Source organism: Pavona decussata, unplaced genomic scaffold, assembly GCF_977016875.1.
Source record: "Pavona decussata unplaced genomic scaffold, jaPavDecu1.1 SCAFFOLD_6, whole genome shotgun sequence".
Lineage (NCBI taxonomy): Eukaryota > Metazoa > Cnidaria > Anthozoa > Scleractinia > Agariciidae > Pavona > Pavona decussata.
The window spans coordinates 1,845,763-1,870,000 of record NW_028145430.1 but is presented as its reverse complement, the minus strand read 5'-3'; the positions used below and the strand labels follow the sequence as shown (position 1 = coordinate 1,870,000).

Sequence of the window (24,238 nt, the reverse complement as noted above, 5' to 3'; positions counted from 1 at the left end):
TAACTGCGTAACAACGACAAAAATTCTCACCTTGTTATTTACAGAATGGCTGTCAAGTCCTGTCGCCACAAAATTTTTGAAACGAATTGAAGATATGTCCAAAGAGGAGCTAAATGAATGCCTTAAATGTTTCTACACCTCCGCAAGGAAGAAAGACTGCACGTATTACAAAAACACATCCATGAAGTCCATTCGAGCCGCCATAGATCGCTTTCTTCGCTCGCCACCAAACAACAAGCCTTTTTCTATTATCTCCGACGCCGTGTTTACCGAAGCCAATAAAATTTTGGATGCCTTTGTTAAGGATCTTAGAAAGACGGGTAAAATAGCTGGAATTGTCCACAAGAAAGCAGTGTCAAATGATCAAATCCAGAGGCTCTTTGAAAGCGGCGAACTTGGGCCGGCCGACAGTCAAAATCCAGCCCAACTGCAGAGAACGGCATGGTTTTATCTCACCCTTTTCTTCGGACGACGAGGAAGAGAAAATCAGCGGCAGTTGAACCCTGGAATGCTCTCCCTAAGAACAACGCCACAAGGTGTCGAGTATTTTGAGTTAAACAGACGACAGCCTGATTCACTGCTCAGCACAAAAAATCATCAAGGCGGCCTTGGAGACTCTGAAGACGAATCCGACGCGAAGATCTTTGCCGTTCGGTTGCTGGTTCTCAGAGGTGCCCAGTGAAAATAATCAAAAACTACCTAGATCACCTGAACCCGAGTTCCAACGCTCTTTACCAATAACCAAGAGACGGCCAAAGTCAGAAAAACTCACCGGTTGGCTCGAGCACGCTGGACAACATGCTGAAAAATATGAGCAGACTAACTGGCATAGAGCCCCATCTAACCAACCACTGCCTCAGGGCGACAGCAGTTACAGTTCTGTCTGACCACAACTGTGAAACCAGACTCATAACCATGTTACGGGACACAGATCAGACCAGGCGGTCGAATCGTACAATGATCGCCCATCCATAGAACAGCAGAAGAAGATGTCACACGTTCTCAGTGATTTTGTCTCAGCCGGAGCCTCTGAAGCTTCCCCATGCACTGGTCTCTCTGCAGCTCAGTGAGAAAGAAAACGAATGCCATGGCCGGCAAGAATGGCAACCTCAAGGGACAGTTTTAGTCCAAATTCAGTTCGTAAATACCAAGGTTCGGCAAAGCGAGCGAAGAAGCTTCCCGCCGGTTTTCTTCAACGGCAATGTCCAAGTTCAAAACTATTACGGAGGCGGAGAATCAGGAAAATCTTCCTGAACCTTGAAGACTATTTAACCACTTAAAAGCTTCCGAAGCCGTCTTTTTTCCTTGCATTTGAACGGTTGAATATTTCAAGGTTGATTTTCGTTAACAGTCGCTGGACCACAGTTTGCGTTTGTGTAGCTGTCAAATTTCATTGAGCTCATCCAGTAATGTAATAATCAGGTGATCACGGCGCGCGTGTGACCGGAAGTTGTATGCTCTTTCGACCGCTTTGTAAAATTGTTGAAATAAAAATCGGCGGCAAAAACCCGATTTGAGAATTTACTAAAATTATTATTTCATTCGACCTTGTTGGATATGAAGTGATCATAACCGACTCGCGCTACGCGCTCGTTGGTATTTATCACTTCATATCCAACGCGGTCTCATGGAATAATTGTTATATATTCGGTAAAATTGTCCCTTAGATCGCTTTTGACCAAACTGGACGGCAAATCTTACAAATAACCTTGCCTATTCACTTACTTTAGGACTTATGATTACTGAGGTTTGCTGAGTTCTTGCAAGGAACGCACGATGTTCGATGCGCGTATGACGCCACACAAAGATCTCATACAAGCAACCGCTTTTTAGAATCACCACGGGCGCCACTATGGCGGACGTGTTTTCGACGGTTTTTGGCCACTTATTCCCAGGATCAGTAAGCTTGTATAAAGCTAATTAATAGCTATTTTTGCAATTACGAACTCATTAAATGGATTGGAACACGAGAAGGGTTAAAATAGAATTAAAACTTTCGTTGTAGTGTCACTTTAAAGAACTTTTTTTAGTTGTAGTAGTTTTCATGTCTGAGAAATCAACCGGTTGTTCCTTTTGACTCGTGAATGCGAGCACGCGCAATGAATGAGTAAAAACGATTTCACGCTTTTCTACAGTGGCTCATTGGGACGCCAATAAGTTTTGTTAATTCAAATACACAACTCAAAATATTTCCTCAAAAATCCGAGTTGAATAATTTCAAATTGTACGACTCGCATTTTTACTTCCAAAATCCGAGTTGAAATCTCGTGCAATTTGCAACTCACTTTTTTTACCACAATAATCTGAAATTGTGCAAGTCGGATTTTTATCACAAAAAATCAGATCGAGTTACATAATTTCGCACCGCATGAGTTCTTACAGAAATTTAAGATCAAATGCAACTTTCTGCAGTACTTTGGCCTCACTTCTACAATACTGGGAAAGTGGAAGAATTATTTAAAAGAAGAAAATCAAACTAATACGACTAATTTACTTGCCATTGATAAGATGACTTGCAAAACAACACACAAGGTACTGGTCGAAAACCAAGATTCTAATCCGCCAACGGCAAAGAAAAAGCTAATGGAAATGGGGTTCAGTACGGAAGAATGTCAGAAAATTTATTCTATATCGTTTGTTGCCACAAAAGAAATAAAACTTTCAATGTTTTAGTATAAAATAATTTAGAACATACTTTACACAAAAGCTGTTCCTCACAAAATGAAGAAAGGTCGTGGATCTTTCTGTCCTTATTGCACAAATGTGGAGCAAACAGTCACCCATGGTCCGATAGTCACTGGTTGGTACCAGTGCATTTCCAAAGAAACTCTAACTCTAGGCAGGAAAGAAATCATGCACGGCATCTTGAATAATTGGTCCTCTTGTTCAGCCCTAAACCATCTTATTCTTATTGGTAAATATCTAATCTATTGTAAAGCAATAAATAAAGTCAATTTTCTTTTTGCTGATTTTAAAGCGTTATTACATCAAAAGATTGAAACAGAAAAATACATAGCATTCAGCTCAAACAAATGCGGAACTTAAATTGACAACTAATTTCAATGTTATTGTTTGTATAGTTTTTGTTTTGTTTTTCTTTGTAGCTTAATAGTTTGAATTCTTTAAATGAGATTCATTGTAAGTTTTGTTACATGTAGTTAACGGTGTAGTATATATGCCTTGTTTTCTCGCACCACTTAGATTGTATGTAATATTTTATACCTCAGCTCTGTAATGTGTGCCTGACTGTTTAAATAAAGAACTTCGAAAGAAAAAAAAAAGAAAGAAAGAAAAAACAGTGCACAGTGAGTTGAGAAAGCAGATGTCCCGACAGGACCCCGTTGATAACAGTATTCTATACTGAAGGTTTATCCTGGATAAATATTCGATTACTAGTATTATTATTGTTATTATTATTATTATTATTTTTTTTTAAAAAATTGATATTTACAAGTTAAAAGTAGAAAAAAGAGCTATTAAAACCTATTTACAATTCAATATTTAAAATTCATTTCGATTAAAAAAAAGCGGCTATTTCCAAGCACAACAGAGCTATTTTCAAGCACAATTTTTTAACAATAGTAAGACTAAAATTTTGATGAAATAAAAAAAGTTGTTGAAAAGATCCTAAAATACTAATTTACAACGTCACGCCATCATTCACTTTCTAAAATTAGCGGAGACACGCTTGGCTAGCGTTTAAGCGGCAGTCATCAATGAAATCCCCAAATGGAATTTTGTGAAAAGGTGTCCTGGAGCCTCTTACGCATGTGTGTACCGACCTTAAAATCTCAAAAGAAAGCAATGTTCTAATCCAAGTGATAGTAATGTGATAAGGTTCCTCATTCTTTTCTGAGAGCTTCTCGGCTAGGCGTTTGAGAAAGCAATTGCAGTCGGCTCCCATCCCACCGTTGGTTCCAAAAACTAGGGGAGTGAAAGATCCCATTTCAACGTCCAGCACCCTCTGTTGGTACTTCCGCTTTTTCTCCTCTTCCTGTTATTATTATTATTATTATTATTATTATTATTATTATTATCATTATTATTATTATTATTATTATTATTATTATTATTATTCGCCGGATACGCCTGTGCTCTTTATCACACTCTTGATTCTTTAGGACGACAGGTTCATCTATTATTAAGGTCGCCTGAGAGGAACTATTGGTGATATAATTAATATAACTTGTGCTCCTCTGATCTATTTCTTGAACCAAATTAAAGAAAAAGTTATGTCCTCCATTTTGCTTGTTTTAACCTATTTTAACACGTTTTTGCTGGATTATATTAGTCAGTAAGTCGACCTCGGTATGTAGGTTAAATTTAAACCTTCGTTCCTAACCGAGGGATAGATTTTAATCGTCGATTAGCGAGATTTAACCCCCGATAGGGCTAAATAATCGGCTTTCCAGAAACCGAGGCAATGGAGAAAAACCTGATCGCGATTGAACAAGCCCGGCATAGTAAATCGAACCCAATCGAACTAAATTTCAATCGAACTCACTCGAACTCAGTCCGTGGATTGAGTTCGATTGAGTTCGGCAATCGAACGAAATCGAACTCACCGAAAAGAAAAAAAATCAATCGAACCCAATCGAACGTTCGATTTTCGAACTCGTGATTTGTGGAAAACAGGCTTTGAAAATCCGTAACCAGAACTTGGAAGCTCGAGTTACTTCAGTCCGGAGTGTAGCGCACGTGTTTTTGTAAACGAAGAAATTACGCAGAAATGGCTTCAGATGCGCTGTGGATTTTAAGCTTCAAATGCGTAGTAAAAAGGCTACCAGGAATGCCGCTTTGACGTCAAGGATGGCGAAGTTTTTTAGTAATTTGCTTGTAGTTTTGCATAAAAGTAACCCTTCGATTTTGTCATTCCGCAATTGTAAGTTAGCTAAAAAAGGAAAGGGTGCGACAATTTCGGAAAACGCCCGCGGGAATAATTATAGCTTTGTTCTGTTCTGTTCTGTTCTGTTCTCTTAACGGCCGTGGACAGTTTATAAATGGGGTTTCTGTTATTGAATAAATTGTAACAAAGCACAAGAAAAACCTGCGTTGATGGGCTTGCTTTGTATAGGTTTACCAGAGCCAATCAGAACTCAATCAATTAAATTTTGTTCACCGAACTCAATCGATCACCCAAGTGGCCCTGTCGTGTTTCCATGGCAGCGGCACATGACATATACTGCATGTGGCGAGCAGATGGGCATTTTGTCTGCGCATGATCAACCGGGGGTCTTCTCATGGGCGTATCCGCTGTCATGCGCCTTCTCAGCGCGTACACGGCGCGGTTTTCCCGCCATTTTGCTGGATCAAAAAGGAGAGAGAATATAAACAATAATGGCGGTCTTCGCGGCGAAATGATTTTTCAGGCGTAATTCAGTTCATCTTGCTTCTCTTGCTGAGCACAAAGGATGTGAAAAAATTACGTTTTGCAATGACAGCGTTTCCGAAGCGTCGATGGCCCACCTGTAAGACCGGACAGCGCGCTCTACAGAACAAAATGGTGCCAAGCTTGTGTTCGATTGTTTATCTGATGAGCATGCGCAAACAAAATGCCCATCTGCTCGTCCATCTGCTCATGTGGCGAATTTTGGCGTGTTACTGACAGCACAAAGATGCCAATTGTTTTGACAAATTATATATTCTTAGAATAATTTGAAGCATCAAAATTTTATATCTTATTTAAAGAAATCTACGCCTCAAAGTCCAAATACTAAAACAGTTTAAAAATTCTCTACAGTGCAGAGTGAGTTGAGAACGCAGATGTCGCCGGATACGTTGCAACGAAATTGTTTTGATGTCTGCGGGCAAATTTAGAATATTTTGCTCGTTTAATTCCTATCTGAAGGGAAAAAGGCAATGTTTATGCTTCTGTGTACGAAGAATTGCTACAGCTTGGTACGGCGGCCACAATAACGTCCGTATCTGAACAACTTATCTATGCCAAGGCGTGGTAAAAATAGAACCATTCTGAAGCAAACGTTGAGGCTAAAACCAGGATTTTACATCTTTCTCTTCAATTTGAGAGCAACTAAGATCAAACTTTCGCTATGTGAAAAAGAAATCATTTTATAGCCACATTAAGTCGTCCGATTTAATCCACCCTACCTTTTAGAAGCTGTCACTTTTTCGTATATTTTAAGGAGCTGGAAACGTACGTGTAAATAAATATTCAACAAGGGAAACTGTTAATCAACGTTGAATTTGGTGCCGCTATAAATTGCCAATTTCGCCAAAGCTTAATTTTTTCATGTCAGCTGGCTGGGTATTCTCTCTAAAATACATGAGTGAATTTTGTACTTAGAAAACTTGTGAAATGACTAAAGGCCAAGCCCAAACTCTAGCCTGCAATGAATTAGCTATAAAACCTTCTCACTAGATTGTTAATGATCGCGCTTACCTGAAACAAGGTATAATGTCACTGTTCTGAAAGGCCACAATATCCTAGTACTCACTTTTGTAGAAAGACAGAGTTTCCTCAAGACAATTTTTAGCCTCGGCAGAAATGACTTTAGCAGTCTGCTTTACAGATAGCCTCCTTTGCAGAAGTTGTTTGTGTCGGTCCCATTCTCCCTCTCCACCAACGTTTGTTGAACCAACCGGGCATGCCATCGTGTGAATATCCAATCAGATTCAAGCCATTGTTACATGATAGCCAATCACAAAGCAGTTAATAAAACCCGCGAAAAGGTTGTACAATTTATGGAAATCAGTATTCCACGTCGATATCTTATGGCGGTTAATACGCCAAAAGAGCTTGTTAATGGTGACCTTCGATGTTATTTATGCAATTGCACTCCTCTTGTCAAAGAAAGGATAAAAATCTTCGGGAAAACAGCTCACGATCTTCCAAAGTTGATCAATTCCGCGCTATCTATCGACGTCAATATCTACTCCGCGAATGACTTGATTGTGTGCACAAACCTATGCTATAGCTATAAACGTCTTCTCGAACTCGAAAAGCTAGAGAAAAATATAACTGACTTGAAAACGGAACTCAGAAGCAGTTTTGATTGTAACGTGGAGTCAGCAAGAGTGAAGAGGTTACGAAAGGATTCAGACACTGTTTCAGAGAGTACTTCAACGAGTTCGACGACAACGATTGGGGCGTCAAAATCTCTAAACTTTGGCTCTCAAGCGCCTACCACTTGTACTTCTTTCGGTTATACTCCAGCTGAAGCACGTCAGAAGCCCTACCATTTAATTTACAATGCTTTTGGACATTTACAAGCTCCTGCCATCGCTGCTGAATGACAGCTGTCTTCCTTTGTTGACCTCAACACCGTTAGCAAAGCCGGCCAAGACTATTTACCGTTCGTAATAAGACAAAAGTAAAGGTATCTGTTGAATACCCATCGAAGCCGGCCAATTTAAAACCCTTGAACCTTGTTTAATGCTATGTCAGACTCTTGGAAAAGCCTTTGTTCATGGTCCACCGGAGAGAATCGCTAGAGCTGTGGTAAAATGCGAGCCAGTGTTCAACATAGTCATTATATAAACATGTCCTGCACAAAGTCCTGACAGAAGTGAATGGTTTGTGTTCACGAAAGACACCATCTATATTACGGAAAGCCGGTAAAGAAGATTTAAAGTATTTTAGTATGCAGTCTATGTGCCAAGAGTGGAAGGAGAAGGCGCCAATCTTTTACACTTTTCTTATGACTCATGCGCTGTCAAATGGCACAAAAGATTCATCATGGCTCCCCAGTGTTGCGGTCGCTGAATCGATTTTGTTGAGGCTGAGAAGTAGACACATAAACGCAACAGCAGCTTTTCTTGCTATCCTCTTTAAAACAGCGTCCGCCGAGGTAAGTTTAAAACGCTTCTGATATAGTTTTAGTTAATTTGCAGTTGAATACTTTGCAGGTTAGATGTGTTTCCAAATGAAATGAGCAATAAAAGACCAAATCTGGGGCAAATCTTTCTATGTGTCATGTTTTTATGGTATAAAAATACAGTTCTGGTGTTCTTTTATTCAAAGGCAACCCTTGACAGACTAAGCAAGATGAATGTCACAGGTGTGCTTTACACAAGATGGATGACCTTGGGACAGACTATGATAATGAACAGAAGGAGGTGCAGAAGGCAATCACTGATGAGAACTTGAAAATAGAGTGAGTACAAAAACTAGAAGAAATACTTTATAATTAAGGTCCCTTATCCGCTTTATTTTGAAGTACCTTTAATGCTAATTTCTTGAAAATGGGAAGCCTATTAGAGGGTATGGGTGATTGAAAGTGAGTTGATTGTAGGTCAAGTTCTGCTGACAGTTCTTTAGACATCCAACATAAAATTCACCCTCATAGTATGTTTATTGAAGTACATGCACATTGCCTTATTCCATTCATGGTTTAATATCAAACTTGGGAATGTATTTCTCCCAGGGGGGGGGGGGGGGGGACTTCCCATATAAAAGTGACAGGGGTGCTCGGCGGAAATTTTCGAAAAACACCCTAAAAGGTACCGGAATCTTGTGTGATGGCCATGGGTCAAAATTTCTTTTCCCACTTACCAATAATTTAGAGCAACATGACTTACAAATAGTAAGTTCCTGTCACCAATCTACATGTACAAATGATTTCTGGTTCTAGGGAGCTTGAAAAGGTATGTCGTACTGGCAACAACAGTGAGGAGGCTGCGACAGCCAAGAAAATGCTGGTCAAAGGGTAAGAAAGTGCACATCCTGGCTTTGCAGTCATCTTTGACAATATTGACTTGAGAATGAAGACCAAAAGCATGACTATGTCCAACCAAAAGAAGTCTCACCATTGGCCATGGGTCCACCACAAAATGGTTATAAAAATTAATAGAGTATCAGGAATCAACACTCTGAAGAAGAGTACAGTTTACCAGATTTACAAGATATACCAAATCAGTCATTTATGCCTACAATTCCTAAAATGCAAAGTCAAAGGCTGGACTATATTGTGCTAGTATCAAGAATGTTGGTGGAATATTTTACAGCATAATTAAGTCCTTTTAAGGATATTGTGATTCATGTATTACATGTATTATAGGTCTTATGTGCCACATATCATGGCATCTAAAGCGATGACAATGACAAGTATTTATATGTGGAATGGATAAAATAGGCTACTCTTAGCAGTATTGTCAAACCCGCTCTAGCACGTCCCCAGTAATTTTTTGTATGTATAGCATATTTCATATATGATTATGGTATAAACTTTGTTTATTTTGCCTAATCTTTTAGGTCCCCTTGGGTGTAATATTTAAAAATGAAAATATCAACGAAGACATGATTGTCATCTTCAAGAAGTTCCATGCATACCTGCCTAAATGTGCAGATGGTTCATATGGTCCACAACTATTCACTGGTGACCAACTAACAGTAGAAAGAGCTGTAAATGTTATAGCTTCTGAGTGCCAAATGGATACACAACGGAAGACCGGCTTGAGGGATTGAATTTGCAGCTTGGAGATTGGCATGCTGGTGTCAATTAGATTCTTAATGTAAGTTTGTCATATACCTATTAGAAATTAAATAGCCAGCTGTGTAACAAAAAATTGTTGCAAACCTTTTCTTCATGATCATAATGTCCCGGTTGATTATAATGTAGTCAGAACCTGAACATGATATTGACAGAAAGGGTGATTGCAAAAGTACTAATGTATTGAAATGTCAAAATATTAGAGACTGTATTTTTTTGGACACATGAATGTGCATCCAACATGTCAAAGGGTCTTTGACCCAGGGGGGGGGGGGGGGGGGTACTCCCAAAAAAATTGGATAGGGGTGTGCGGCCCGCTTCCCAAAACCCTCACCCCATTTATGACCAAAATCTGCGATTTTCCCTACCCTATTTATGAGTTGACCAAAAATTTGATACCCTATTTATGACCTGATAGTGTCTGGTCAACTTCAGTTCAAATATCCCTGGAGCCCAGCGCGTGACCAGAGCATGCGTGACAAGCTTCTGCAGCACGTACACAGTACAGTTGCCGTAAACATCATGATGAAAAAAAAAAAAGGAATTCAAGACTAGAGTGCAAAAATAGATACCCTATTTATGACCAAAGCGGCTGAAAAACCATACCCTTTGGTGCCCGCACATACCTATATAGCCCATATAAGGGAGTACCCCCCCCCCCCCCCGGGTCTCTGAGCTACTATGTTAAAAGGATGGCACAATCTTTGTAAGCTTTCATCAGTTCTGTGGGAGGTCAATGATTTGACAACTACTGACACCTTGCAATGATATAACACTGATGCATAAAAATGAGTGTTTTGTCAAATCAATAATTAATTAACACACTGAGGAATTAATATAATTTTGGTGAAATATGAGATGAATAATGTGCACAGCTATGCTAATAAAATTAAATGATAAATGCTTTGTTTATAGTGGAAATGCACTTAGCTACACAAAGCTAGTTCACAGGCATTCCACTCAGAAAATATTTACAAATAATATTCAAATTGAACATAACATGTTAAAAATCCCAACTGGTAGGAGGCAAAAAAGCTGGCTATATAGATGTACAAGCATGGCTGAGGCGGGACTTGAACCCGGGACCTCTGGATTTCAAGTCCAGTGCCCTTACCACTGGGCCACGCTGCCTCCTTAAAATTATTGAAATGGGCCACGCTGCCTCCTTACAATTATTGAAATGGCCCTTGTAAAAAAATGGAGTTAGAATTCTCAGATCAAAGGTGCAATTCTTCTGTGGAATAGAAAGAGCTTTTTGGAGAATATAGACTTTGAACAAAGATCACTTACTCTGATTTTGTACTAACCACTCCATATACTTTTTATTTACAAGTTACATGTTTAAATTTTCTGTTACTTATTTTTCAGCTTATATCATTGTACAAGAGGTTTTTTTTTTTTCTGGGAAATCAGATGGTGACCCATGTGCTCTTTTTTCCGATCGTACATTGATTAACAGAAGAAATGTAAAAGGAGATCCAAGTGCAGCTTACAGGGCTGATAGGGATTTCCCAACACTGGTTGTGAAATCCAGAGTGACATCAGCAGCAGTAACAGTCCTTGGCTTTGAAAGCAAAACGTCCATTATCCAACTAACTTTCCCCTTCCATACAACATAGAAAACAACACAAAGGCACAGAAGCTAGAATACAGTCAACTCTCTCATAGCGACCACTTCTCGTAAGCGACCACCTCCCGTAAGCGACCACTTCGTAAATAACCGTTTTGATTCTCAGTTAAATACTGTTTCAAGAGCTCTCTCATAAGCAACCACCACTCAAATTTCTTAAGGGACCGCGACCACTTTTTAGGCCAGAAATTTAAATTTTCTTTTGTTTTCTGTTTCCGGTAAGCGACCACCCAACATAATCACGTATGATTGTTAGTAAATCATTACTCAGAAGTAACAAAAGTTCAATTCTAATCACGCTACCCTGGACTGCTGGCAGATAATAACAGTTTACAGAGAGAGAAGATGGCTATAATTAGATCTGCAGGTAAATGGGAATTGGTACAGTGATCTGTTACACAAAGTTTCATCAGAAGAATGAATAGATGTGAAAAAATCTAATAAAGTAGTTTCTATTTGCCTTATTTTAGCTGCTAAGGTAATCTTTTTATGTAATTAATTTATCAATCCAGTATTAGGCTTATTTTGTTGATCTTTCCCGTAAGCGACCAACTCCCGTAAGTGACCACTTTGTCATGCCCCAAGGGTCAGGTCGATTATGAGAGAGTTGACTGTACCTGCACAGTGCAGCATCAAAAGTTGTTGACAGTGTTGCATTTGACTACACTGCACTCAACAATGCAGTGGATAAGGCGATTACTGCTCAAGCTAGACAAGATCTAATGGATCAACAAGAACTTACACCAGATGGCCGATTTCCCTGCAGATTCCCCAACTGCAACAGATCTTTTAAATATGATGGGAAAAGCAGGAGGAGACATGAACGTTCACATGATTCTCCACTTGACAATTCCCCAATAATCTTCCTGGTGATGATGGTCTAGAATCTGAAGCCATTTCCAGTAACACTGAAGGTGCAAGCAATCACAGTAGAGACAGATGACATGACATGTATAACTATAACTGTGCATTACTTGAGGATGGTATTTTCTTCATGAACTTTTTGGATGCAGTAAGTGAGGAGATAGGCAGAGATTAATCAGACGATACAAATACTTTATGTTAATGTGTAAGGCGAATGACAGCCACAGCAAGAAATATGCTCTAGAGTGTTTATATCAGCTGTTTCTAGTGAAGTCTCTTCTGTCACCAAGAGATAGTGAAAGATTTGTTAGCAACAGATCGGTCAACACCCTAGGAGGGAAAGGAAAGAACGTTGCTATGGACCTAGACATGGAACTCAGCAATCGGTTCTTGAAACAATGCATAAGGAACCTGGGCCCCAATGTGACAGAAAAATGCTGCGAAAAATGTATTTGCTGCACAGAAGCTGCAACCCAAATGTTGACTGCTACCATCAATCAGGAGATTGAGAAAGGATCACGGTCTGGAAGGCACACCCGCAGTTCAATGGAAAGAGATGTCCAGGAACTAGTAAACAGAGCAGTTTCTACCAATGTGTTTACTTAAAACAAGAAGGCCGTCATTATAAGCACTTTGTGAACGTTAAAAGAAATCACCTGGCCAATCTGGATTTCTCATCAGTATTTAAATGGATAAATGACCATAAGAAAAATGCACAACTTGGAATCAGAGCTAGGTTAACAATAAGGACTTTTAAATAAATATTTCTTCATCTAAAACATTCTGATCTAGAGTACGGTACATGTAAATACACCGAGGGCCAATTATCTGAACAGTGTTTTCTTAGCCAATGCTTGTTAATTACATCAGACAATTAATAGACACAGACTTACAACGTACATGTAGCCTTCTTTGCAGATGTTTTTTGTGTCAGCCCCACTCTCCCACCCCAGGAGATGGAGGTACATGTACATTGTAGGGAGAGTGAAACTGACACAAAACATATCTGCAAAGGAGGCTACTAGCCTACATGTAGGTTTGAATAATATTTCATATTATTCATACTTTTCAAATAATGGTCCCTAAATGTGCAACAACAACAACAGCATGTACATTAGTGCTAGGTTGATATTTTTTTTTATTTCTCTTTCCTTATTTACACTAGCCTCCTTTTCAGAGGTTTTTTTGTGTCGTGGTCCCATTAGCTTAGAAGTGAAAATAATGAAATATTGTATGGTTTTAGTGCATTGTTAAGGACTAATACAATCAATTATTGATTGTATTAGTTTTTAACAATGCAGTGCCATTTTTAGCCTAACTAACAATACTTTCAAATAAGAATTTTATAAAATTCTCTCTATCTGGAAATAAAAACATCTGCAAAGGTGACTAAAAACTTTATTTAAGAGCACAAAAAATGCTGGTTTAATGTGGAGCATACATTGTTTTTTGTAACAATGCCCTCATTTAAGAATTTTCTATTAATATTATCACTCTGAAACTATCAGTATGGTCATCTTTGATCCACTATAAAGAAATTTTCAGTTTACTTTCATTGGGTTACAAAAAATAGTCGTCATACATGTGATAGCAGGGTGGTAAGACTGGGTTCCACCATAACATTAATTATTGTTATTGGTAAAATTGTAAACAATAGAGTCCTAAAGTGTGACATCACAAATATTTGAATTTTTGAAATTATGGGATTTTTTCAGATCATTGGAAAGAGCATGACGAAAAATGCCTACTTGCCAAAAATCAGCATTTTATTGTGATTTGGGGTCGAGATGTTAGCTCTGTTATGCCCCGATGACTCCATACAAATCCTTCTACATGTAATTTTGCCTCAGTTCCAAACGTTTGGAACTGAGGCAAAATTAGAAGGATTTGTATGGAGTCATCGGGGCATAACAGAGCTAATTTCTCGACCCCAAATCACAATAAAATGCTGATGTTTGGCAAGTAGGCATTTTTCATCATGCTCTTTCCAATCATATGAAAAAATCCCACAATTTCATAAATTTAGTTTTTATGACATCATCACTGTAGGACTCTATACATGCTAACTTAGAGAGTACCTAATTTTGGTACAGGTATTTCTGCATTATCTATTAATATTAATAAGCCATTGTCAGTTGAGTGTGCAGTCATAGTCATACTGTGAATTTTCAAAGCTGTTAATAGACCTTTCCCAAATTTGCATGACTGACCAAGTAACAATAGACTCAAGTCCAGCCTGGGTTTTCAAATCCATGCGCTGTATTTTGAAAACCCCAGCCTTGACTTGATTCTGGTTTTGATCAATCAAGTGAATTTGAGAAATGTCTAAGTATGAAGAACATTAAATTTCATGGCTATACAGACAATGAAAGCTGAAGGTCAAAATGGTTTGAAATTTTTGAAACCAAAAATTAGTTCAAACCATAACATATTCACAACAGTTCTTAATGAAGTTACTGTTACATTGTCAAAGAAATAAATTATAATACTAGAACAGTCTCAGGTTTTCAAGTGCACTTACTGCTGCTGCTGCTGGGATATTCTCACTGTCCATTGTGTTATCAAGAGAGTCATTCCCTGATGCTTCTAGTAATGACATAGAAAGATTACCTACTGCTAGTTCAAAAAGCTCATCATCATCCATCAGTCTTTCCCAGTCTCCAAGCCATGTGTCACTTTCCTCCTCTTCATCCTCATCAACATTTTCGACCATAAAATTTTCAGTACCACAGTCACCAAATACTGAGCTTATGCTTTCCATTATTTTACAACCATGTTGTATGTGCCATATTTCAATATTTGATATCACATCATCCAGGGTAAAAATCTTGTCATAGTTTTCAAGAACCTGTTTTATTATCTGCTGATATGAGAAACCAAGTGTGAAGTGTAGGTTGGTTAAGGTTGGTAGCTGACCATCAGGTGATTTGCTGATGAGGTCACGTACAAGATATCTGAGCTTTTTTTGTTGCATTGAAACTACTCTTGTTCGAGCAGTGACTCCTGAATTTTGTGTAGTTTGGTTGACACAACCTGGGAATTTAGTCAATTCTCCACAGTCCTCATTTTTACAGTTACAATGCTTGGCACAGTTGTCACAACACAAGTGTTTTGGATCTGGACAGCTGACTTTATCACAATTGTCAAACTGACGCCAGAGAGTTTTCCTACGGCATTTCTCTGACTTCACATACTGTTTTATGTCTTTCTCAACATGATTGAGAAGCCCAGGGGGATACTCGGGTATAAACGTGACGGGGGATCCGGCGTATTTTTTTGGGACTAAAATTTTAAACTCATTTATTTTTTTGGGTCTGAAAAATCTGCGCGTATTTGTTTGAGTTTGAATTTCCGCCAGGCTAATAGTTCTTACGCAATTCAAGGCAAAGTTCCCGCAAGATTGCATTTTTCGGGTATAAAAGTCATGTATTTTTTTGGGTCTAAAAAGTCCAGTCTTGTATTTTTTTGGGTGCAGAATATAAGGTCCATGTATTTTTTTGGGTGCAAAATATTAGGCTCCGTCGGACCCCCCGTTTAAACCCGAGTACCCCCCCCCCCCCCCCTGGGTTGAGAAGTAGCCCTTGGTAAATAATGTGAGCCACACTTTGTTTGCCATCCCTGCCAGCTCGTCCTGTCTCCTGGATATATGCCTCCACATTTTTAGATGGCCCAAAATGAATCGCTCTATACACTCCTTTACTATCAACACCCATGCCAAAGGCAATGGTTGTACAAGGACACGAAGATCTGAGTCAGGCTCTTTGAAGGCTTGTAGCACTGCCTCTTTGTTTGCATTGGGGGTACATGAATGTAGCATCTCTACAAGTACTCTTTTTCTGTTTCTGTCACCAATTTAACCAGCATACATATTATCTCCTAGTGTACCTTTGAGAGTAGCATAAAGCAAAGAGCACTGCTCTATTGTCTGGCAGTAAATAATAATTGTTCTAGTTGTATTGATACCACGTTCCCAAAGCTCTTTAACAAGCCACTCAAAATATTTCGCTAGACTTTCATTCCTTGACATATACAACACAGAGTATGCACTGTTCGATTTATCAGGGCTCTCATAAATTATGTGCAGATTGTCCATAAGCAAAACATCCGTAATTGCTTTCCTTGTTTCACTGGTTGCTGTAGCAGTGAGAGCTACTATCTTGGCATGTGGAGCAAGAGATCGTAACTCATGTAACCTTCCATAGCATTCACGGAAGACTGCTTTATCAGTTGTAGTTGATGTTCCCCTGAAAGATAAATTTATTCAATAATGCTAAAAATCAATATTATCTGGTGATTTACATTTCATGACAGTTACTGGCATTGTTTCTCCTGAAATATAAAAACAAACTTGAACACCCATTTAACACATATTCCAATAAATTATAATGAAAAAGGCCGGAAAGAAGGGTTTACCTGTTTGTATTATTTTTTCTTTTCTTTTCTTCTTTTATTTGTGTAAAAATCGTATTCTAGTAGGCAAAGCTGAAGCTAAATAAATACATGTAAATATTTTATTCGATGGAAGTACATATCAGCTCAAAGACACTCTATTTTTGGTCAGTATAAAATGCAGATTGCAGACTGCAGACTGGGTATATAATGCAGACTGGGTATAAAATGCAGACTGCAGACTGGGTATATAATGCAGACTGGGTATAAAATGCAGACTGCAGACTGGGTACAAAATGCAGACTGAGACCAAAACCGCCTCCTCGTCAAATACAGGATACATTTTCAATTTTTCAATTTAACTTACGCTAGTGTCATACAATCGTCTTTCGAGTTCATTTCCCATGAAATTGACATTATTATATTATTTTCGAAAAACGTCAACCTTGAAATAAACGACCCTGAAGCATGAGGTAAGCAATAAGGTGGAAACATGACCTTCACTTCGCATGTGGTTGACCTTTTTGCCGCTTTGCGTCAACATCATATCAGCAACATCGGTAAGTGGCAGTCAGGGTGGCAGTAAAATAATGTTTTTTAAATAAAATATGTGTTCATGCGTTGCTAGAACACTGAAGGTATACAATTTGTCTTTGACAAACTTTGTTAATTTTCAAAGAAACTAGTTAAAATCTGTCGATGTCAAATTGCTTGCCCCCTTTGAAATCAACTCTGTTTCCCTCGTTTTAAATTATGAAAACCGTCATGGGCGTAATTGTTTAAGAACTATAAATGCAAAGCGGTTAACCTTGAGTCTTCTTTGTGAAGAAAGGGCCTCAGGAAATGAAAGCTACCAAATCGAGATAAAGAAACTAAACTGTTAGGAAAAGGGCCAAAAATAAGGTCAATTTCATGGGAGATGATCTCGGAAACGTGATTGCGTGACACTAGGGTAAGTTGAAAATTGAAAATGTATCCTGTATTTGACGAAGAGACGGTTTTGATATCAGTCTGCATTTTATACCCAATCTGCAGTCTGCAGTCTGCATTTTATACCTAGTCTGCATTTTATACCCAGTCTGCAGTCTGCAGTCTGCATTTTATACCTAGTCTGCATTTTATACCCAGTCTGCAGTCTGCAATCTGCAGTCTGCAGTCTGCATTTTTATACTGACCGACTCTATTTTACATTTATAAAAAAGTCAAAATCAAGTCAGACATCCGTCTTTTTCTTACCATTGTCTAATTACATAAGCTTCGTCGACTGCAATCGCAAAGAGGCTTGCAGAGTGCAATGGGTTTGTCAACATGCGTCACCATCTTTCGTTTTGCATCAAAGCCTCTGGGGTTGCGTAAACCACAGAAAACCTTCCACATTCTACATCTTTTATCTTGTTTTCAAGATCTTCTTCATCTCCCACTACTGAGCTTAGACTCACTGCTGAGATCCCGAGTTTCTGGAGAGTATTCCCTTGATCAAGTGTATGAGATTTAAGAGTGGAGAGACGACTACAACAATATGGCCACGAACTGATTCTGAAATTTCGTCGAAGATCAAAGGAAGAGCTTGATAGATGAGTGATTTTCCAAACCCAGTTGGAAGGTTTAGGAATACGTCTTTCTTCTCTTTGACAATAGCATGCAGTGCCTGTTTTTGATGATGGTTAAGAGTTTGGATTAGTAACTTTTCACACACAACTCGAAATTCCTCCATTTTTTTTGGAAGCCGATAGAGCGGGGACTGGATCTTAGCCACCGAAATTTAAAAGCCACGTTGTGATTGGTCAGTTTTGAGGAATGGCATGTCCGGTGGCTAGGACTAGCTCTGCCGAGTTCAGGACATCCTTGGTCGTTCAGTTCTGGCCAGGCAAAGTAACAATGGATATGTAGACTGAACCTCTGAAATAGCACTTTTAACGTGAAGATTGAGTGCTTAGTCTATCACTGGCATCTCCTTCTTGATTCTGCGCTGACTGCAAATCTCTCTAAAGTTCGCAAACTACAGTCTCCGTCAGTTACAAGGAAACCGACTCTGAATATCCGCGACAAGAGATCTCCTGAATAAGAAAGCCCTCAACAAATTCCAGCTCGTCAATCTCGCTTAAGGCTGCCATCTTCTTTCTTATATCCCGCCAAACATTAGCTCTTTTTGGCCTTCTTGCGTGGGTATTCCCGAACCTGCAACTCAATGGACCGCTCCGTGTTGTCATTTTTTTTTTTTCGGTCTTTTGAGAAAATGAAACATGAATCCGGAACATATAATTTTTAATGCTTAAGGAAAATTGAAGACTGGATTAGAGAAATTTCATCTTTCATTTCTTTTTTTTAATTGAAAACTTAAAGTCCCAAAACTGTTTTATGTTTTCAAAATTGAAAATAAATTTCTAAAAAAATCCAATGTTCACTTTTTTTGCAAAAATGAAAAACTAATTTACACAAATGTATTTACCCAAGGTCGTTCTCAATTTGGCAAAAAAAAAAAAAAGGAAAAATGAACTCGGACTGATCGACAATTTTCATTTTTCAATTTCACAGAAAAATGAGTTGGCTCTCAGGTACACACATTCCTGAACCCCCGCGAGACCGTCACTAAATCAGCCTGATAACACTGATCAATGCACTTTGATAATCACTTCGACAAGTGAATGCCATAAAAGTAATGTAATAAATTTAGCCAGAGATACAACGGTGATTAACCTTCCAAACGCTCGTTACAAATCTGAAGAAAAATGGTCCAATTCTGCCACTGAAGCCTTTGTGGAAAATTATGATTCCCCATGAACAAAACCTTCTGACAAGCTAACAAAAGCACCATAGAAAGAGGGAGGTGAAAAGAAAAAAAAGGCAAAAGAGAACAGAAAACAGAACACGCCTGTCCACTTCAACGTTTTCCTCATTTTAATGCATTCTCAACAGTTTTTTTTGCTTTGCGTTGTTCGCATGCCCCAAACAAATATCAGAACAATAGACGATTTTCTCGATGACGTTATAAAATTACAACTACCAAACCTGTTGGTTTTTCTATTCGTATTTAGATTTTGTGATCCCAGTAAGGTCCAGATAATAATCCTGGGGGGGGGGGGGGGGGGGGGGGTACTCCTCGGAATTCTTGGTGGGGGTGTGCCGCCCGGGTCTTCAAATCACGACCCTATTTCAGACCGTAATTGTCAGAATCTATACCCGTTTTCAGACCAAAACGGCTCAAAAACCATACCCTTTGGGGCGGCACATACCTATATACTTATATAGGGGAGTACCCCCCCCCCCCCCCAATATCCCTAGTGTGCACGAGAAAACAAGAAACTGAAGAATACTTGTAGTTGTAGTAAATGATGGCATATTCGGCAAAATTCTCGACCCTAGAGTCACGCAAGAGAAGAGCTCTGGCCGTCAAGAATGAATTCGACATTGGCCATTCCGAAGCTGAACAGAAGAGTGGGTCGAGTTGCAAATGATATTAGTCATTTGCTCAAGTTTAGTGTTGTTTAGCTGAATAGCAACCAAGTTGTGGACCTTGAAACAAAATCCATTCAAACATTTCTAATTTTGAGACCGCATCTCCCCAACTCCCCTCCCCTCCCCCCCCCCCCACCAAAACAAAAACGACAATCTTTATTTATTTATTTATTTATATATTTATTTATTTAATTTTTTATTTATTTCATCATTTAGAGTACATTAAATTTAGAGATACATTAAATGTATTCAGCACTATGCTTACTTCTTAGCTTAACGTTCCCTTGTATGGATCTCGAAATTAAATGCTTAACTGCACTTCACAAGTTCTGTATAACAAATATCTGTGTTATGCAGAAACAAGATACAAACAGCTGCCGAGGTCCAGTAAACAAAAGAGTCTTAATTAAACTTGGTTTGTTCCCTTTTACAAATTTTGTAATTTTCAGAATATCGTCGGATCAGAATTTCTATAGGGTAATGTAAATTGTTAGAGTCAGAGTGTACTGATTCAAACTAAGTTCCCGTTGAAAAATATTTCGATTTAAAGTAATAGAATTGAACTAAATCTCGTTGAAACTAACCCAATTTACAACATAAAAAACTACTGAAGGTATCAAGGCACGCGACAAGCAGCACTGATTTCGATTGAAAAGTGTGAGCGAGCTCTATTCGTTACGAAAGAAATCAATTGTTAACTGACTTATTATTATTATTATTATTATTATTATTATTATTATTATCATAAATATTAATTTATTGAGCAAAAAATGAGACTGCTTTAGCAGTTTGGAACAGTTCCTCTTTGAACCTCGCTTTTGTACTGAATATATGCTTATAGATTTCCAATCAGTTGTACTGAAATTTACTCAACATATACCCTTTTTTTTTTATTTTTATTTATTTATTTTTTTTTTTATTAACTATAGAATGCTAAACTTTACTTACAATACTAACCATACCAACTTAGGATACTAACCTAAATTACAAAAAAGTAATAATAATAATAATAATAATAATAATAGTTACAATATTAAATTAAATTCTTCTACTGACAAGGTATGACTATTTTTTAGACTTACAATGAGTTACAATTCACTCAAATTTACTACTAATACTATCATAATAGAAACAATACTTAAATACTTCAACTAACACTTACAATATACAGTTACACAATAGTTGCAACATTAAAATTAAATTAAAAGTTGTTACTACCGAAGTAAGTAGAAAAAAGAGACTTACAATAGGTTACAGTTGCACTTATGAATGAAAATACCACACAAAAGTACTTCACATTAAACTGGGGATAGTACCCACTTTTTCTTAAAGAATTTTGTGTTATTGATCTTTCTTTCGGTTTCATATTTTATGACTATTTTACTTTGAAATCCTTGGATTTTGGGTCGAATCTGGGTTCTTCTGCAGTCCCATAGAAACAGTTTCCCAATTATTATAAAATAATTCAGTAGGTTAAGTAAAGGGCATGGTTTAGTTATAATTCCAAATAAAACATCTTGAAGAGTAAGACGAATTTGCTGATTTGAGAGTTGGTGCCAGTAATCTTGAAAATCATTCCAAAACTGTCTAACAAAGGGACACTGATACAAAAGGTGGTGTAAGGTTTCAGACTCTGCCTTGCAAAACGAGCACAGATCATCCGTTTTGAAGCCTATTTTATATAATTTAGAATTTGTGTATAAAATAGAGTTGATCACTTTGAACTGAAAACCTTTTACGTATGATTCAAGCACAACAGAATGTGGCAGAGTGAAGATTTCTCTCAGCTGATCAAACGAGAAATTAAAATCATTCTGCAATTTACGAACGATATTAGGAGGCTGTGCTTTTTTGCGTGCAAATAATGAGTAATAGTCCTTTGATTTCTTTTTTGTGACATCAAAGATGTAGTCATCAATTGAAAATAATGGAGAGGCTGTAGATGGACAGGGAGAAGTAATTTTTAAAGAAGAAGGTATTGAATGTCGAAGGCCAGCCCATTGCAAAAAGTTAGTTTTGGAAATCTTATGCGACCAGTGGCAAAAAGAGTCTTCTATATTTAAACTGAAAAGTAGATCTTGAGTAAAGATCAATCCTGCCATGAAATAATTTTTGTAGAAAACTGGTCTCTTGTCAATGCGAATTTCTTTATTATTCCAAATAACATTTTGCCAGTCTCTCTGAGAGGCAAAAGAGTCACGAAAATCTGACCACCAAGAAAGTAGTTCACAATAAAACTTAGAAGAGATTTTGTAATCCTTAATGTCATAGTTACAATTTAAGAAGAAAAAACCTCCCATCGGTTCTAGCAAGTGCTGTAGGTAGGTTTTCCACGTTCCATTCTGACCTTCAAAAATACGCTTTAACCGTGCCAGCCTTAAGGACTTTATCATGCAATCTAAATTGATCATTTTTAATCCACCTTCCTCGTATTCATTTATTACCGAAACGCGTGTTACCTTATCCGTGCCATTCCAAAGGAATTTAAATAACAGTTGATTCAATTGTTTCACTAATTCGTTAGGTGTAGGTAGTACCGAGCACACATAAACAAACTTTGGAATAAGGAAGGATTTGATTATTGTCACCTTACCATAGACAGATAAACCTCTTGAGGACCAAATATTAATAAGTTTTTTAATGCTATCTAATCGCTCAATAAAATTCTTTTCTTTCAGTAATTTTGGATCATACGTGAAATACACCCCCAGGGCTTTTATCGGCTCATTTGACCATTTAATGCCTAACGGTTTTGCTTTATTTCCTTTAGAAGAGCCAATCCACAAACCCTCGGTTTTTGTGCTATTGATCTTGAGTCCTGAGATATTTTTGAATAAATCCAGCAGTTGAAAAAGTACCGTGGCTGAGTTGGTGTCAGCGAGTACTGCTGTTGTGTCATCTGCGTATTGTAACAATTTTGTCTCTTCTTTCCCAATGGTAATACCCTTTATAGCTGGATTTTGACGAATGGCAATAGCTAACGTTTCCACCGCTACAATGAAAAGATAGGGAGAAAGAGGATCACCCTGTCTGACACCTCGCTCAAGTTGAAAGGATTTTGAAGTTATGCCGTTGTTCATAATACAGCTTTGTACGTTGTTGTAGAACAGTTTTACCCAGCGAAGAAAATCAGAACCAAAATTGAAGGCTTCAATACATTTAAAAAGGAAATCCCATTCAATGCTATCAAATGCCTTTTGGAAATCAATGAAGATCATTAAGCCGGGAATGTCTTCGTTGGCAGTCCAATCCATAATGTCAAAGATGGAACGGATGGTTTCACCTATGAAACGATCTTTAATATACCCTGTTTGATTATGATGAATGATATAAGGCAAAACATTTTTTAATCTCGATGCAATTACCTTAGACAATATTTTTGCATCAACGTTCACAAGAGAAATGGGGCGCCAGTTTTCAATAAGAGAACGATCTTTTCCTTTTTTCTCAATAAGCGTGATAATCGCATGCTTTTGAGAATGGGACAACTCCCCTTTCTCAAAACATTCATTTGCACACCTTATGAAGCAATCATTGATTAAAGGCCAGAATTTTTTATAAAATTCAATTGGAATTCCATCGTTTCCTGGAGATTTGTTAGTTTGAAAGGTATCAAGAAGACGAAAGCATTCCTCTGAAGTGATTTTACCTTCACAGGAGATTTTCTGTTCTTCAGAGAGTTTGGGTATATTTAAATTATTTAAAAAGGAATCGATTTCATTTTCAATATCCGGACGATTGTTTTTACTCTTGTACAGGTCGCAGTAAAATTGTTCTACCTCATTTAGTATGCAGAGTGGATTTGTTTTAATTTCGTCGTTTACATACAATTTACGTATGTGCTTCTTGACGTGATTTCTCTTTTCTAAATTTAAGAAGTACTTTGTACTCTTCTCGCCGTATTCGTGCCATCTAGCACGTGCGCGTACAATGATTCCTTTGGTTTTTTCTTCATAAAAATATTCTAGTTCTTTCTGAGCAACATCAAACAAAGTAGCATTAGAATCACTAGGGTTGCTTTCGAAAGCTTGCTTTGTTACGTTTAGTTCATTTTGGAGTTTTGTTTCCGTTTCCTTTCTTTGCCTTGCCTTTCTACTGGAGTGACGGATAGCATGAGCTCGTATATTATATTTAACCCAGTCCCACACACACCGATCGTCGGAAAGTTCTTCCCGTCCTTCTGCAATCCACACTGGAATCATTTCGGTTGTACTGTTAATATATTCTTCATCGTCTAGTAAAGAGCAATTCAACTTCCAGTAACTTGGTCCTCTACCCACATGATCAAGATTTCCGCCAATCTCTAAAAAGATCGCATCATGATCTGTTCTAATTGCTGGAATTATATCCGTCAGTTGTACCGAATCGGTTAAGTTATTCGAAATTAACCAATAGTCAAGACGACAAAAGATTCGAGGAGATTTTTTACTCCATGTGAAGCTCTTAGTAT

At 37.9% G+C, this 24,238-nt stretch overlaps 2 protein-coding genes, 1 non-coding gene and 2 pseudogenes across 4 annotated transcripts in view; 2 read left to right on the top strand and 3 right to left on the bottom strand.

Annotated features, from left to right (window-relative positions):
• Positions 1-6,415, bottom strand: part of LOC146489119 (GDP-fucose protein O-fucosyltransferase 4-like) — a 12,115-nt gene extending 5,700 nt beyond the window's left edge. The window contains exon 1 of the mRNA XM_085106095.1: positions 6,401-6,415. The gene's annotated coding sequence lies outside the window, so the exon portion shown is untranslated. The remainder of the gene's footprint in view (positions 1-6,400) is intronic.
• Positions 36-1,070, top strand: LOC146489120 (uncharacterized; annotated as a pseudogene).
• A 266-nt stretch (positions 6,416-6,681) lies between the features above and the next one.
• On the top strand, positions 6,682-9,911 carry LOC146489118 (uncharacterized). Its single transcript, XM_085106255.1, has 3 exons — positions 6,682-7,808; positions 7,982-8,114; positions 8,592-9,911. Exons 1-2 carry the CDS (start codon positions 7,602-7,604, stop codon positions 8,105-8,107), a joined length of 333 nt encoding a protein of 110 aa, XP_084962381.1. The 5' UTR covers positions 6,682-7,601; the 3' UTR covers positions 8,108-8,114; positions 8,592-9,911.
• A 316-nt stretch (positions 9,912-10,227) lies between these two features.
• On the bottom strand, positions 10,228-18,032 carry LOC146489116 (uncharacterized; annotated as a pseudogene). Its single transcript, XR_014863937.1, has 4 exons — positions 17,569-18,032; positions 15,520-16,187; positions 11,703-15,170; positions 10,228-11,106 (listed from the first exon to the last, which is right to left on the bottom strand). The product of XR_014863937.1 is annotated as an uncharacterized LOC146489116 (transcript).
• Trnas-uga (transfer RNA serine (anticodon UGA)) lies at positions 10,508-10,580 on the bottom strand. The gene has a single exon. It is a non-coding gene; the product is annotated as a tRNA-Ser (tRNA).
• Positions 18,033-24,238: the final 6,206 nt, after the last annotated feature.

Coding starts and splice junctions, on each gene's coding strand:
- LOC146489118 (XM_085106255.1), top strand. CDS start 7,602: ATGCAGTCTATGTGCCAAGAGTGGAAGGAGAAGGCGCCAATCTTTTAC. Junction 7,809..7,981: donor TTAAAACAGCGTCCGCCGAG/GTAAGTTTAAAA, acceptor TTTTATTCAAAG/GCAACCCTTGACAGACTAAG.